General features: G+C 46.4%; 1 protein-coding gene across 1 annotated transcript in view; it reads right to left on the minus strand.

The window, feature by feature from the left end:
* KDM2A (lysine demethylase 2A) overlaps window positions 1–17,524 on the minus strand; it is a 380,937-nt gene that overhangs the window by 314,391 nt on the left and 49,022 nt on the right. The window contains exons 3-4 of the mRNA XM_030185811.1: window positions 12,063–12,109; window positions 11,689–11,867 (exon numbers count right to left, since the gene is read on the minus strand). Of these exons, the coding sequence (XP_030041671.1) occupies window positions 11,689–11,867; window positions 12,063–12,109 (226 nt within the window). The remainder of the gene's footprint in view (window positions 1–11,688; window positions 11,868–12,062; window positions 12,110–17,524) is intronic.

Below are 17,524 nucleotides of genomic sequence, written 5' to 3' on the forward strand. Positions count from 1 at the left end.
TACCACAGGACTTCTTCCGAAACACTACTCATGGGAGGGCCAAGACCGAACCTGCCTCAAAACAGAAAAGCCATGTCTTCGAGAAGGGCATTGAGATGTCCGTTCAATCCTCGACTCTGTCAAATCTTCCGCCACCGTCAAGGGGTTGTCAACATGAATAGAGACCTCACCCACAGGCCTGAGAGCTTTGTGGGACAGAAGCAAGAGGCATGGATGGTACAAGCACCCCAGACGTTGATGCACACTGTTACAAAAACCCCACCAAGAACTCAGGGAGCATGGCCTGGATGCGCTCATTGAGAGATACCATCGGGAAAGGCTGGGATGTTGGTTCAGAGACAGACTGCTGAACTGCAGGGGTCAAGATGGGTGCCTGGCGGTGTGGAGACCTGTGCATCAGCACCTCCTGTATGGAGGGGGAGTGGTCCTCCTGATGCCGATGCTTCTCGGGAACAGAATCCTTCAGTGTCCTGGAGCTCTTGGCATTGTGAATCAAGGGGGGATTGATGCAGATGTTTTTTGTCCTTCGTCTGATGTCCGTCACTGATGTTCCTCAGCCTGGATGCGCTCACTGAGGGATACCATCGGGAAAGGCTGGGGTGTTGGGTCAGAGACAGACTGCTGAACTGCAGGGGTCGAGATGGGCGCCTGGCGGTGTGGAGACCTTTGCATCAGCACTTCCTGTATGGAGGGGGAGTGGTCCTCCTGGTCACGATGCTTATTGGGGACAGAATCCTTCGGTGTCTTGGAGCTCCAGGCACTCTGAATCGAGGGGGATTGATGCAGATGCTTCTTGTCCTTCACCTGATGTCCGTCACTGATGTTCCTCAGTGCTAACGAGAACATCATCGAATTCCAATGCCACCTCGAGGTTGGGTCCAATGCTGACCGTCCCAGGGGCGCTGCACAGCAGTCGGCGTCAAGGCAGGTGAAGATCTGCTCAATGCACGTCCACGCCCAGTGTCTGAGACAGACCTCTCAGCCATGTGGACCAATGCACTCAAAGCAACTCCCGATGTCAATACCAATGCTAAGGTTTTGGACTGGGCTCCAAAAATTCTGACACTCTCTGGCCAGCTGGGTTCTTTTCTTCATACAAAGGCAAAGAACACAGCTGGAAAGGGTATAAGAACATAAGTGTTGCCATACTGGGACAGATTGAAGGGCCATCAAGCCCAGTATCCTGTTTCCAACAGTGGCCAATCCAGGTCACAAGTACTTGGCAAGATCCCAGGACAGTAAAATAGATTTTATGCTGCTTGTCCTAGAAATAAGTAGTGGATTTTCCCCAAGATCATCTTAATAATGATGTATGGAGTTTTCTTTTAGAAGTTATCTAAACCTTTTGTAAACCCTGCTAAGCTAACAGCTTTTACTATTTTCTCTGGCAACAAATTCCAGAGTAATTACACGTTGAGAGAAGAAATATTTTCTCCAATTTGTTTTAAATTTACTATTTAATAACTTTATTGTGTGGCCCCTAGTCCTAGTATTTTTGGAAAGAGTAAACAAGTTAATCACGTCCACCCATTCCACTCATTTTATACAGCTCTATCATATTTCCCCTCAGCTGTCTCTTCTTCAAGCTGAAGAGCCCTAGATGCTTTAGCCTTTCCTCATAGGGCAGTCATCCCATCCCCTTTATCATTTTCGTTGCCCTTCTCTGTAGCTTTTTCTAAATCCACTATATCTTTTTTGAGCTGCAGTGACCAGAATTGCAAACAGTATTCAAGGTGTGGTCGCATCATGGAGCGATACAAAAGCATAAAGGAATCCTGTTCAGAAGGAATGGATCCTAAGGAGCTTAGCCGAGATTGGGTGGCAGAGCCGGTGGCGGGAGGCGGAGATGGTGCTGGGCAGACTTATATGGTCTGTGCCAGAGCCGGTGGTGGGAGGCGGGACTGGTGGTTGGGAGGCAGAGATGGTACTGGGCAGACTTATACGGTCTGTGCCAGAGCCGGTAGTGGGAGGCGGGACTGGTGGTTGGGAGGCAGGGACAGTGCTGGGCAGACTTATACGGTCTGTGCCAGAACCGGTGGTGGGAGGTGGGGCTGGTGGTTGGGAGGCGGGGATAGTGCTGGGCAGACTTATACGGTCTGTGCCCTAAAAAGGACAGGTACAAATCAAGGTAATTTATCCACAAAAAGTAGCACATGCGAGTTTATCTTGTTGGGCAGACTGGATGGACCGTGCAAGTCTTTTTCTGCCGTCATCTACTATGTTACTATGTTATTATAACATTCTCATTTGTTCAGGTCCCAAACACTGAAGACACTAAAAATGAGTGTCTTTGCCAGAGATGGTACACCGGCTACAGAACTGGGAACCTTTGAAGACATGGAAGGGAAAACAGCCTTGGCCAAATCAAATGGCTTGATGGTGACTAAAAAAGAAGAAAGCACCAGAAACAATCGAGGGACAAATGACCAACCAGAACGCAGGCCTAAGAGGGCCTATGGGGTGTGCCAAAAATAAAGGAAACTTAAAAGTGGGGAACACCAAACAAACTCTACAGGAAAGGAGAGGAACTTTTCTGAAGAAATAATAATAATAAAATGCAGGGTAAAAAACCCCAAAGGGAAGGCACAAAATCAAAAAAATAATGCTCACGCACCAGAAGCTATAAGGAGCGTGGGAAAAGTGCATTCTCTCCTCACTGCAGATAAGAGAGTGATGGTCCTGCACTCTTGTGGAGGGCGGGAAGGCACTCACGCATGCACAGTGGGGACCGCTGTGTGTTTTTGTTTAAGCTCTGCACTGGGTGACGTGGATGATGTCACTTGCATGTGAGAATATGGCCTGCTTGTCCTTGGAGAAAATCTGTTATCAAGTCTACTAAATATATTTTTGGGCATCCTTCTCACTAGCTCTGCACTGGGCAATGTGGATGATGTCACCCGCATGTGAGAATATGGCCTGCTTGTTCTTGGAGAAAATCTGTTACCAGTCTACTAAATATATTTTTGGGGATCCTTCTCACTTATAGTAATTCTTAATTGCCAAAAGGGGAGGATATCAGCAACCCAGGGATATCTCTCTATATAAAAGGTAACCCCAACGTTCTAATGAAGCCTCACCGGAAACTTGAAGGGGGCGAGATATCCGGTTTGCCACAGACTGTGTGTCCTGCCCTTGCGCCATAACGTGATGACGTCGAGGGCGGGCGAATGACGCGTCTCGCATGACACGAAAACGGTCCCCCCGTCCATCTGATCTCGCGGTCGCCGTCGCTCACTCCTTCAATCGCCTCTCTCCATCTGCCCCTCACAGCGCCTCTCACCTCCGAGTGAAGGCGCTGCAGCAGGCAACAGACGATCATTTCCCTTCGCCCCTCCGTCCTTCCCGCCCTGTGTCCCGCCCTCACGGAATTTACTCAGACGATGGCAGGACAGGGAGGGAAGGAGGGAGGCCCGAAGGGAAACGATCATCTGTTGCCTCTGCTGCAGCGCCTTCACACGGAGGTGAAAGGCGCTGTGAGGGGCTGACCCCCCCCCCCAAGCCCCCACCGTCGCAGCACATCCCACCCCCTCCGAGTCCAACCGACAACGTTCACAGCTCCTCCCACCACAAACAGGTGAGCCTATTTAGTTCCCTGTAAGCAAGGAAGCCAATTTGGTTGATCTCTATTTCCACTGTCCCACGCAGCCGTCATTGCTATACACTCAAAATAAACCAACCAAACATATGAGCTGCTGCATCCAGGTTGTCGTTCTTTATTATTGCCTCATCTGTAACAACTGTGAAGGTATTTCATTTGCACCCCCCCCCCTCTCCAATCCCACAGCCACTCCCTCACAATTCGCCATCCGCACCCCCCCCCCCCCCCAAACATTCACACACACACTCTCTCTAACACACACAGAACAAAAAACCTACTGGTAGCCACCAAAACCACAACCTGAAGGATCCCTCACTTTCAACCGATCCCTCACTTTCAACCCATCACCACAGGAACGCAGACCCCCCCTTCAAAACTCCCTCACAGTTCACCATCCCCCACCCTCCCTCCCCCTAACATTCTCACTCACACACACCATCACACCCTCCCAACTAGCCTACCACGCCCACCCCTCCCTTTCCCACCCCCCAAACAACATTCTGACAACAAAAACACAATATCTATCACACACAGAATAACATTTCACTAATGACAACAAGCCACAACACAACCTGAAGGCGGTGGGCCACCACAACCAGGCGGCGGCCGACCACAAGGCCCTGGAGAACACCTGGAAACTTATGCACAAACTGGTGAGTTGCAGCGCAGTGGGAGAGGGGAGGGAGGACGGCCTGCAAATCGGACAAGAAAGGGGGCCGTGGAACTCAGAGGGGAGAGAGGGTGGCGTAGGACGCCGAGGGGACAGAGGAAGACAGCGGAGGGGGGGGGGACAATCTTGCTAGCGCCTGTTTCATTTCATACAGAAACGGGCCTTTTTTACTAGTAATGCTATAAGAGACCTCTCCTCAGTCTAGCATCTCTGTTTCCCTTATTTCTTTTGTTAGTTTCCTTTTACTTGATTCCTCTTCTGAAATTGGATCCTCCTTATTTTGGACTGCAGTAATGATATTTATTTATATTTTTTAAATGTATATATCGCCTATAACCTAGGTGGTTTACAAAAATAACATAATAAAAACTCAAGAAAAACAATCACACTTCACTCTTCAAACAAACTAAAAGCTGCATGTACTGCTCTTCATTAAACACAGATTGCTCCTACATAAAAGCTTCCACCCGGTACTTTTATGTTTCTTGTTTTGAATACTTCAGATTTTCCGTGCAAGTTATTATTGCTTGTTTTGTATTAAGAAAATTTCCTTACCAGGTCACCACCACAAATTATTTAACATTTTGTTGGTTGTTGCCCTGCACCTCACTCATACTTTGTAATTGTAAAGATAAATCTAAGTTAAATTTCCCTGAATGGTGGAGCTATATCTGTGTAATCAAAAAATACGAAACATTTATAGACCTTAAGCATCACAATATATCTCCTTTAAGAAATTGGGCTCCTTCTGTTCAAGTGTCACAATTAATTACATCTATGATATTAAAATTCACTTTCTTTTATTCTGAATGACACATCCTTTTTTCTCTATCATAAGATATATGCTTAGCAGCCCGCTGTAATGTCATTTCACAATTTATAGAAGATCTATGGTTATTTCTAGGTTTGTGTCTTTTCTGTTTGTAAAAAATATTTTCAATAAAATATTCAAAAATTTTTCTTTTAACATTTAAAGTAGGGCTGCATGTTAATCATGACTACCTCTGCAATTAAAGCATTAATTATTAATCGCCATTAAAAAAAAAACAATCACGATTGATAATTTTTGCCTCCCTCCCACCACTGTGGATGGTCTGGCATCTCTCCCTTCCCTCCTTGCCCGCGACTTTCTCAGGTCCCCCTCCCCCGTCCAGTGTAACTTTTCAAATTGGAGAAAATCTTCGGCCCTGTAGCATGCCAACGGCAGCAGCCCTACTCAAAGGCTGCCTGTGACTCATTCCACCCCCTTCTGAAACAACTTCCTGTTTTCAGAAGGGCAAGACAAGTCAGAGGGAAAGACCTGGTGCAAGCTGCCTTTGAGTAGGGCTGCTGGCGTGCTACAGGGCCAAAGACTTTCTCCAATTTGAAAAGGTACACGGGGGGGGGGGGGGGGGGGGGGGTTAAAGAAAACATGAGCGCGCCACAGGCAGGTAAAGAAGGGGAGGGAGAGATGCCCGACCCTGCACAGAGGGAGAAGGTGTGGGAGGGAGGAAGACCTGAGAGCAGCAGGGGTGGAGGTGGGGGAAGGAAGAAATGCTGGACAATTGGGGGAGAGGATGGGAATTGAGAGAGAATTGCGGGCAAGGACAAAAGAGGAAGGAGAGATGGTAGGAGGAGATATGGTAGACTATGCCGTGGGGAAGGGGTGATAGAAGCTGAACTGAGGGACAGAAGGATGGAGGGAGGGAGAGGGGAGAGAAAGAAAGATAATGGAGCTGGGGTGGAAGGAAGGAAGGAAAGAAAAAAAAAAGAGGTGGGGGATGAGAGAGAGGGCAGAGAGATAATGGACCTGAGGTAGAGCACTAGAGGGAGATATCTTGGGCTTAGAAGGAGGGAGAAAAATAAATAATGGACCTGGGGTGGAGAGAAGGAAGAAATAAAAAGGTGTTTGACAAGAGGGAAGAGAGAAAATGGACCTGGGGGAGTGAGGGGGAAGAGAAGGATGGATAGAGAGAGAGAAGAGGAGAGGGAGAGGGAGAGAGATAATGGAGTTGGGGAGGAAGAAAAAGAAAAAGAGAGGTGCTGGACTTGAGTGGGAGAGAGAGGAGATAACTGACTTGAGGGAGGCCTGAGAGAGGGCAGTAGCTGGAGAACAGGGAGAGAGAGATGCTGGGCTTAGAGACAGTTAGGGGAAAGAGAGAGAGAAAATAGACCTGGGGTGGAGAGAGGGTTATGGGGAAGCTGAAGCCCTGCCAGCTGAAGAAATCCACAGCCTAAGTTACCCCCTTCCTCCTCATACTGCCTCAGGAACAAGGAAGTCAGCGGCATGCCTCCAACCACTGATGTTTGCACGTCCCAAGTTTGTGCATAAAATGAGCATGCTCGGGGAGTTCCAGCATTGGAGGTATCCTGCCAACTTCCTTGCTCTTTAGGCAGTACAAGGAGGAAGAGGGCTGCTTTGCAGTGGATTTTTTCAACTGGTGGGGCTTTGGCATCTCCTCCAGCAAAGGTATAATACCTAATGTGGAGGGAGGGGAGGGAGACAAAATGTGTGGTGCACCCCTGTGACCCCCCCCCCCCCCCCCAATGGACTGCTGGCTGTACCCCGCTTTTAATCAAATGATTAATCATGCAATTAAAATTTTGAATCAAAATGCCGCCCTAATTTAAAGTAGCCTTATGTTGATGGGCTGTGAGGCGGTGACTACTCTGGGGCCCTTTCAGGGTCAGATGGCTACTTGATGCACTCCTGCTGACTGGCAATGAATGTGCTTGAAACTTTGAACTCAAACAATAGAGGGGTTATCAATAGTCCCAAAGGCTCTCTAAACTCTGTGTCAAACGTCTTTCCCTCCCTTGGACAAGCCCCTATGGGAAGGCGGAAATGTCCCACTCCTGCTTGGGTCAATAAAAGCTCTACTCGGATACAACATCTAAAATATGTGACAACAATCCTCACAAATAGCTTCATTCGAAGAGTTTCTAAATAATCACAAGAAAAGAAAAAGAAATGGCCAGGCTTCCTAGCTCACCTGCCACCATGGTTATATCTCCTGGAATCTAAATTCCTATTCCAGGGAGGTGTGGTAACCGTGTTAGTCCATTTCTAAAGGTAATCAACAGAAATAAAACAATTTTATTTCTACTGATTACCTATTCCAGGGATAAACCCTCCCACTGGCAGGTAAAATGAACAAAAGAGCCAGAGCCGGTGGTTGGGAGGAGGGGCTGGTGGTTGGGAGGTGGGGATAGTGCTGGGCAGACTTATACGGTCTGTGCCCTGCAGAGCACAGGTACAAATCAAAGTAGGGTATACACAAAAAGCAGCAAATGAGTTATCTTGTTGGGCAGACTGGATGGACCGTGCAGGTCTTTTTCTGCCGTCATCATCATCTACTATGTAGTTCCAGTTTAGACCAACTATAATTCCCAGTCAGCCTCACTCTCAATGCCACATACTCCCAAGATAGAAAAATACCAAGACAGTATTGTACCTCACCATGCTTGCATATCATATGGCCAAGAGCTCCACAGTCTTCAGTTTTTCAACAGAGACTGAGCTCTGCTCCTGTTTTCTCTTCTTATAGGGTCTTCCCCCTTCTTCCACTCTGATTAGTCAAGAATTTATCCCCACCTAGCTCTCCCTGCTAACGCTTTAAATTTTGTGGTTCCTGCCTCCCTCCTGACCTTTTCTCTGTATTTCTTCTGGGATTAAATTCGCTGGTTAGCACTTCATCTCTCCTGGGCTTCCGGGGTCTCAATGACAGGATATACACTCCATCACATGGGCTTTCTAGAGTACCTTGGGGATGGGAGGAAAGCATATAGCAAGCCCTGATCCCATGAAATTGCAAATGAATTGAGTACTAGTCTGTTGCTAGGGCTGGGTACAGGAAGCACCAATTTACTTCATTTCTTTGAAGGTGTGAACAAAAATGTGGATAAAGGTGAGCTGGTTGATGTAGTGTGTCTAGATTTTCAGAAAGCTTTTGACAAAGTTCCTCATGAGAGATTCCTGAGAAAATTAAAACGTCATGGGATGTAATAAAATTTTAAAAAAATGTCATGGGATAGGAAGCAATGTTCTGTTGTGAATTAGGATTTGGTTATTGGACAGAAAACAGAGGGTACGGTTAAATGGCCATTTTTCTCAATGGAAGAGGGTGAATAGTGGAGTACCCCAGGTATCTGTACTGGGGCCGGTGCTATTTAACAAACTTATAAATGACCTGGAAATCGGAACTACAAGTAAGGTGATTAAATTTACAGATGACACAAAACTATTCAAAGTTGTTAAAACACATGACTGAAAAATTGCAGGAAGACCTTAGGAAATTGGAAGACTGGGCATTCAAATGGCAGATGAAATTTAATGTCAACAAATGCAAAGTGACGCACATTTGGAAGAATAATCCAAATCATAGTTACCTGATGCTATGATCCACCTTAGGAGTCAGCACCCAAGAAAAAGATCTAGGGTGTCATTGTAGACAATATGTAGAAATCTTCTGCTCAGTGTGTGGCGGCGGACAAAAAAAGCAAGTCAGATGTTACAAATGATTAGGAAAGATATGGAAAATAAGACCCAGAATATTACAATGCCTTTGTATTGATCCCTGGTGTGACCTCACCTTGAGTACTGCGTTCAATTCTGGTCACTATATCTCAAAAAAGATATAGTAGAATTAGAAAAGGTTCCAAGAAGAGAGACCAAAGTGATGATGGGGATGAAACTACTCTCATATGAGGAAAGGCTAAAGAGTTTAGGGCTCTTCAGCTTGGAAAAGAGGTAGCTGAGGGAGGACATGATTGAGATCTAAAAAATCCCAAGTGGTGCAGAATGGGTACATTTTTTACTCTTTCAAAAGTACAAAGATTAGGGGATACTCAATGAAGTTATACATGGAAATACTTTTAAAACGAATAGGAGGAAATATTTTTTCACTCAGCAAAAAGTTAAGGTTTGGAACTTGTTGCCAGAGGATGTGGTAACAGTGGTTAGGACAAGTTCCTGGAGGAAAAGTCCATAGTTTGTTATTGAGATGAACATAGGGGAAGCCACTGCTTGCCCTGGGATTGGTAGCATGGAATGTTGCTACTATTTGGGTTTCTGTCAGGTGCTTGTGACCTGGGTTGGCCATTGTTGGAAGCAGGATATTGGGTTAGCTGGACCATTGGTCTGACCCAGTATGGTTATTCTTATGTTCTTATGAGCAGACGATGCTGCTCTTTGTGTTGTGAGGTGCAGCAGAGAGATCTATATTTGATGATTCTCAATATATGTTATTTCATGACAACCCCCAAACTACTCGTGAGGGTTTACTTTGCAACTCAGTGCATCCACAAGTGATTCTGTTCTCTGAAAATGTATCTGGCTTGGAGAGTTACCTCCAGGGAAAATACCAGGTTCCAAATCCTGGTTGCTTCTTGGCAAAGGCTAAGGGACCCTAGGCCTCCCTGTTTTTTTGATGTGGAACACAGTGACTTGGTTGTTGGTTCATATGAGGATATTCTTATTGTGCAGCCAATCCTTGAAGGCTTGGATGGCCAGGTATATGGCCCAAAGCTCCTACTGGTTGACATGCAATGACAGCTTAAGTAGTTCAAATGTATTAGATACATATATAGAAATATAGACTCCTTATCTGGATATGGAGGGATCGGATGTGAAGGAGAAAGTGCAGAGTGGCATGATAAAGAGTAGCCATCAGACAGAGAGAAAATGGTCATCCCACCAGTCCAGATACTTCCTGACCACCGGCAGCCATGGAACTTTTGTGGACATGTACCAATGATGATGATCCCAGTGAAGCCCAAGGTGCTATAAAGAGGTTGCATGTGGAGTCTTTGGGTCAATGTGGACTATGGTGGCTATATGGCCTAGGAACTGCATGATGTCTCAAGCAGTTCAGACATTGGAGTCTTACAGGCTTAAGCACACCAGTACTGTTTTCTACAACATACAGGTAGATAAAATAGCCACTCCTGCTTAGATAGTCGGCTGCAACTGCTAGGCACGTGCCCAACGCTCAAGAAGTGGAGGACAGTATGCCAGGACATACTTTGCATTGATAGCGATCGTTTAGAAACTTGAACCATAAAAATTGAGAATAATAATGGTGAATGGGTATGTGTGTTTAAGCATCCAAGGTGCAAAGAGACAAACCAATTGATAGTGGCCAATAAGTTCATCTTGAACTTCTCCTTGTGAAAGAATATATTGAGCATTTAAGTGTAGAATGGGCCAGAGGCCCCCTGACTTTTTTGAAAAGATAAAGAATCAGTAGAATTCACAGTCGTTCTGGACCAGGGGTACCAGCTCCACTGCACTCCTTGTGAGAGATTCTAGTGCCAAAGCTAGGATGCCAAAGTTGCCCTGGAGGACGTCACGTATATATTGGGGGAAGTTTATTTGGAACACCTATGTATAATTTTGAGCCCCTTCTTGCCCATTATGAACTGCTATACCTCAAGAATTAGAGCCTGCCCCTTTCCAGTGGATTGTCAAAAAACAAGTTTCCAAGTTTATTAAATATTTGCTACCCACCCCATGGAAGCAGTCAGGGCAGTTTACAATCTAATATAGTAAAAAGAAAGAGACAAAAGAAAAAAGTGAAACATAAATTAAGGGACACGGCACAATAAGGGCAGTAGGGGTAGAACTACAACCATGATAGTAAAGTAGGTGGGGTAAAACAGTAGGATAGCTCTGTAACCATCAAGCTAAAAGCTGAGAGCTTACATTGATGCTCTCAATGGGAAATTTGGAGGAGTGTTTTCTAATTGCTAACAGTAACCTTCCTGAAAAATTTTCAGAACCCATCAGTCAACAAAAAATTTCAGATTACATTACCCATATGTGGCAACATTAGTATCCTCCATGTCCCTTAAATATGGGAATTTGAGCTGCTGGGCTGCCATCCTCAGGTTAAATATGGCATTTTGGTAGATTTTGCATCCTGTGATCTTGCGGGTTTTGTATTCTCTTCTAGGATGTAGGCTGGGGTGTTTTTTTTTTTTTTTTGGGGGGGGGGGGGGCAAGTTTTGGCTTTCTTTAGGGCTACTCTGGATACAACCGATTGTTGGGGAATTTGTAGATGGATGTGAAAATGGTCTGTAGTTAAAACTGAAGCCTTAGAAGTTAAGAATGTTAATCCAGGACCTGGGGTGGGGAGGCCTAGTGTTCTTATGTTTTAGTAGTTGGAGTTCTGGACTGTGTAAATGTGTTACTTTTTTTGCTACATTTTTGTGTCCGTTATAACACTTTGATAAAACATTTATTGAGAAACAAAAATGAAGAATGTTATTTCACTTTTTGTCTGCATCTTTGAAAAGGCAAGAAATACTCCTTAAATACCAATGTAGGAGAGCAATCAGAAGGGATGTTTCAGTATGAGAAGCTAGCCCTCATTCCGCTTTATATTAAATAAGATTCCAAGAACAGGTGTGGGAGAAAGACAAAGGACAGACGGGTTCTTACTGTTGCCGGCCTCTGCACCAGGTTCTCCAGCTTTGTGTGGCTAAATTCCAGGCTGATAACATTGTACAGCTTGTCTCGTTCCTCCTCTGGGGTTTCGTAGTATTTAGCCCACTGAGACATAGACATCTCAATGCCTTTCTGCGTACTCACATCCATCACATCCACAATTCGTCGGCTCCCTGCCATAGGAAAATAAAGCGGAAGATGGGAGGAAAAAGGGAAGAGTGAAAAAGAGAGCAAACAAATAAGTGACACTGCTAAGGAATCACAGAGAACAGTGGATACCAGCAGATATATCATCACTCTGAGGACTATGAACATGAAAGCAGAATCCAGCCCACGAGGCAAAAATACGCAGCACATATAATACTTACCCACAAACATCTTGACATCATTCACACTGAAGTTAGGATCTGGCATCCTTTCAATAAATCAGCAGGGAGAAGAGAGAGAGCAAATGAATTAGGAATTAATCTGCATGTTCAGGTCACACAAAACTGATGAAATAAAGGCGCACTGCCATAAACATGAATAAGGAGTTAAAAAAAAACCAAATACACACATTTAGCCAGCCCTGTGCTGATACATTTTCCTTTGTCTGGTGGCCATAAGATGAAAGTGGCTGCTGTTTGTTTTATAACTAGGATTATTTCTCGTTTGTTCTTTGTAGTTCTTTCCTTTCACCAACTCACAAAACACAACAACAAAATTTTCTGGAATCTAATGGCCCGAGAATGCTGGATGAGTTCCGGGGGGGGGGGGGGGGGGGGGGGTACAAATGGGTTTTAATCTTTTCTACAGCAAGTCAAAAGCCAGAAGAGGGTTAAATATCTGTTTCTAGATTCCTTCCTATATGCAGGTTCGCCTCCTGTCTTCTTTGGATTATTAGATGTAAAACAGCAATAAACCAGGCCAACAAAATGAAAGGATACACTTGCTAAAAAGCAAAAGTTAAAGTACATCAAGTGACTGGGGAAAATGGGACACTCAAGGAAGATAAGATCATAGACAAAAATCTAAAGGAGTTTTTTGTTTTGGTTTTTATTGTACAGAATTGGGAGATACTCATGCGAAAACCACAGTTCTTTCCTTTCATCACTTGGATTTTACTACCTTTTTTTGGTCATCATTCACATAACACAATATATGTAGATTTACCTTTGCACATGTACTTTTTTTTTTTTAGTAGGTACTGTTTATAAATTCTTACATCTGCATTATTTTAATTATTTTGTAATTATTTGTCTGATATTGAACACCATGTATATATGTATATATTTACTTATTTATTGATACTTTTTTTTTTTTGGTATATGGTAATGTTTTGTAAAGGCTCCTGATAAAGACATAGGCCGAAATGCAGACCACATTGAATCCCCCTTTCAAATGAAGCTTGCTGCTTTTCATTGATGTGCTGTCTTCAAGCAAACACTGATAAAGGACTTGTGATTTTATCTTAACTCATCCCATTGGTCATTCCCACCCCCCTTTTTGCTGCTAGTCTTGACTGTTGTGGAATTGTTTGGTTTTCCATTTTTGTTAAACCAAATAGTAACAAATTAAAGAAAGCTGATGGTTTTCACCTTAGAATTACAAAAGAACTGAAATTAAAAAAACAAAACAAAAAAAAAGTTACAGACATGCTACTAAGCAATCTGGAATTTATCAGTCAAATCTGCCTCTGTACCTGAAAATGGAATGTAAAGGGCAATTTTCAAAAACGGCTCCTAGAATGATCAAGTTAACTACAGAATGGTTAGCAGGATAGCAATTTCTTCTACTACTTTTATTTGGCACTAATAAGAATAAAATTATTCATTGGTGTAGATCATCTGCTTACTTGGGGAAAGCTTGGGGGGGGGGGGGGGCACAAAAGGACAAAGAGTCACATTGGCAACAAAGGGAGAAAGATCAATTTAGCATTAGCACCTGCAACATTTGTGGGAAGATGAGCGGACCTGCCACACCAAACTACACCTATGAAACTACTGGTCTTATAAATAAGCATGACAATGAGAAAGAGTCAGCATGGATTTAGGAATGGGAGGTCATAATCTACTAAAACTATTAGAATTCTCTAAAGCTGTAATAAGCATGTGATCCAGATCTGTTTTTGCCATTTATGGAACCCAGACCATAGAAATCTACCCAGTATTAGTCTCATAACTAGGGAAAGGGGATGGGACTTTATATACCGCCTTTCTACAATCAAAGCGGTTTACATATTATATACAGGTATTTATTTTGTACCTGGGGTAATGGAGGGTTAAATGACTTGCACAGCGTCACAAGATAAAATTATGTATCATACCTGATAATTTTCTTTCCATTAATCATAGCATATCAATCCATAGACTGGCAGCAGGTGGAGATAGACAGCAATCCTTTTGCCTCCCTATATGTGGTCATGTGCTGCCGGAAACTCCTCAGTATGTCGATATCAAAGCTCCATCCGCAGGACTCAGTACTTAGAGAATTACACCCACAAAGGGACACTCTGCCCAGCTCACCACCGCTGAAACGGGGGAGGGGAACCCACGCCCGCCGACGCGGGGGGGGGGGGGGGGGGGGGGGACTGGCTTATCCTGCTACCGCAACCGCGGGAGGAGCTGGCTGACCCTATCATCGCCGAAGCGGGAGGGATACAAAGCTACCCTACTGCCGCACAAAGCGGGAGGGAGCGCCGGCAGAATTTAGTAATCAATCCAGTCACCACCGAAACGGGGGGAGAGGAATGCAGCAGCTCACTGTAACACAAAATTGTTCCAACTCAAGGAAACAATAGGAAGAACTTGAACACGAAGTCCTTCTGAACAGGAACTGAAGACTAAACTTGAACCTGAAATATAACCAGAACAAAGAAACAATACAGATGTCTGGGAGGGGCTATGGATTGATCTGCTATGATTAATGGAAAGAAAATTATCAGGTATGATACATAATTTTACCTTCATCATCAAGCAGATCAATCCATAGCCTGGTGGGATTTACCGAAGCAGTACTCACCCAGGGCGGGACATGGAAATCCCTGCTCGCAACACTGAAGCTCCAAACTGGGCCTCGGCCCGAGCAGCCACAACCAAGCGGTAATGTCGTGAGAAGGTATGAGCAGACGCCCAAGATGCCACTCTACAAATCTCTTCCAAGGAGACGGATCTGGACTCTGCCATCGAGGCCGCCTGCGCTCTAGTAGAATGCGCCTTCAGCTGAATAGGCGGAATCTTCCCTGCAGCCACATAAGCTGCCGCAATCGTCTCCATGACCCAACGTGCCACAGTAGGCTTAGATGCCTGCAGACCCTTACGAGGGCCTGCGAACAGCACGAACAGGTGATCCGACTTTCGGAAATCATTGGTCACTTCCAAGAATCTGATGACTCGTCTAACATCCAGACATTTGAGAGCAGGGTACTCCTCTGGGTAATCCTTCTTATGAAAGGAGGGTAGACAAAGCTGCTGATTCACATGGAAGCGAGAAACAATCTTGGGCAGGAAGGAAGGCACTGGGCGAATCGACACTCCTGCCTCAGTGAATCGCAGGAACGGCTCTCAACACGAGAGTGCCTGGAGCTCGGAAACTCTTCTGGCTGAACTGATAGCCATCAAAAAGACCGCTTTCAACATCAGGTCCTTCAGCGTTGCCCTTGACACGGGGTCAAAGGGCGGCTTCTGCAAGGCCCATAGCACTAGGTTGAGATTCCACGTAGGCACTATCGAGTGCAGAGGAGGGCGCAGGTGATTAACTCCTTTGAGAAAGCGCACCACATCTGGCTGCGAAGCCAGGGAAGCACCCTTCAGACGGCTCCTGAAGCAAGCGAGGGCCGCCACCTGGACTTTCAGCAAACTGAGCGACAGGCCTTTCTCCAGACCCTCTTGCAGGAATGCCAACACTGAAGATATTGGAGCAGTGAAGGGCGATAGAGAGCCTGCCTCGCACCACGATGCAAAGGTACGCAAAACCCTGACATAAGTAGTAGAAGTAGAGCACTTCCTCGCTCTCAGCATAGTGGCGATGACTTTGTCTGAGAAGCCCTTCTTCCTCAGCCGCTTCCGCTCAAGAGCCAGGCCATAAGACCAAAGGGGGAGGGATCCTCCATCACCACGGGACCCTGATGCAAGAGGCCCCGCTCCGCTGGCAGTCTCAGAGGGCCGTCCACTGAGAGCCTGATTAAGTCCACATACCAGGGACGTCTGGGCCAATCCAGACCCACCAGGATCACCCGGCCCGGATGCTTTGCCACCCGACCTAGAACTCTGCCCATCATGGGCCAGGGTGGGAACACGTAGAGAAGCTCCTGTGTCGGCCACTGCTGGAGAAGAGCATCGACTCACAGAGATCGAGGGTCCCGTCCTCTGCTGAAAAAGCACGGTACTTGGCAATTGGACGAGGACGCCATCAGATCCAGGCTTGGCTGGCCCCCAGCGTTTCGTGATGTCCAAGAACGCCCGAGCAGACAGCTGCCACTCTCCGGGATCCAAAGTATGGCGACTGAGAAAGTCCGCCTTGACATTCATGACTCCTGCAATGTGGGCCGCTGACAGCTGTTCCAGATTCGCTTCCGCCCACAAGCATAGCTTCATGGCCTCCTTGGCTAGAGGGACGCGCCTGGTACCTCCCTGGCGATTGACATAGGCCACAGCCGTGGCATTGTCCAACAGGACCCGTACTGGCCTCAGCACCAGGACCGGGAGAAACTCTAGAAGCGCCAACCGAATGGCTCGGAGTTCCAGGAGGTTGATAAGACCACTTCACCTCTGTAGGGGACCAGAGCCCGTGCGCTGTCCGTCCCAGGCAGTGGGCTCCCCAGCCCATCAAACAGGCGTCCGTCGTGATGACAACCCACTCCAGTGTCGTGAGAGGCATTCCTGCAGACAGCTTGTCTGGCCTCAGCCACCAACTCAGCGCCTTGCGCACCGCTGGCTCCAAGGGAAGGCATACAGCGTAATCCTCCTAAGCTGGAGTACACCGCCGCAGAAGAGAGTGCTGTAGTGGTCTCATATGGGCCCTGGCCCAGGGCACTACCTCCATCGTGGCCGTCATGGAGCCCAACAGCTGCACATAGTCCCAAGCCCAAAGAGTCAAGGATGCTAGGAACTGGTCCACCTGGTCCCGAAGCTTTACGCTCCGGTTGTCCGGCAGGAACACTCTGCCCACTTGGGTGTCGAATCGAACTCCCAGATACTCCAGGGACTGAGTCGAGCACAGCTGACTTTTCTCCCAGTTGACGATCCATCCCAGGGAGCTCAGAAGAGCAATAACCCTGTCCGTAGCTCTCCCACACTCTGCATAAGAGGGGGCTCGGATCAGCCAGTCGTCCAGATAAGGATGGACTTGCACTCCTTCCTTGTGGAGGAAAGCAGCGATGACCACCATTACTTTGGAGAAGGTCCACGGAGCAGTAGCCAACCCAAACGGGAGGGTTCTGAACTGGAAGTGTCGGCCCAGGACTGCAAAGCGCAGGAAGCGCTGATGAGGCGGCCAGATGGGAATATGTAAGTAAGCTTCCTTGATGTCCAAGGATGCCAGGAATTCTCCTTTTTTCACCGCAGCTATTACGGAGCGGAGAGTCTCTATCCGGAAGTGCCGTATTTTCAAGGCCTGATTGACTCCCTTGAGGTCGAGAATAGGCCAAACAGAACCTCCCTTCTTTGGCACCACAAAGTAAATGGAGTAACGTCCCTTGCCAAGTTGATCTACTGGCACTGGGACCACCGCGCCCAGGCGGATCAGGTTGTCTAAAGTCTGCTGCACTGCCGCTGCTTTGACTGGAGACTTGCAGGGAGAGTATACGAACTCATCTCTCAAGGGCCGGCAGAACTCCAACTTGTAGCCGTCT

Source organism: Microcaecilia unicolor, chromosome 1 (assembly GCF_901765095.1).
Source record: "Microcaecilia unicolor chromosome 1, aMicUni1.1, whole genome shotgun sequence".
NCBI classification, from domain to species: Eukaryota; Metazoa; Chordata; class Amphibia; order Gymnophiona; family Siphonopidae; genus Microcaecilia; species Microcaecilia unicolor.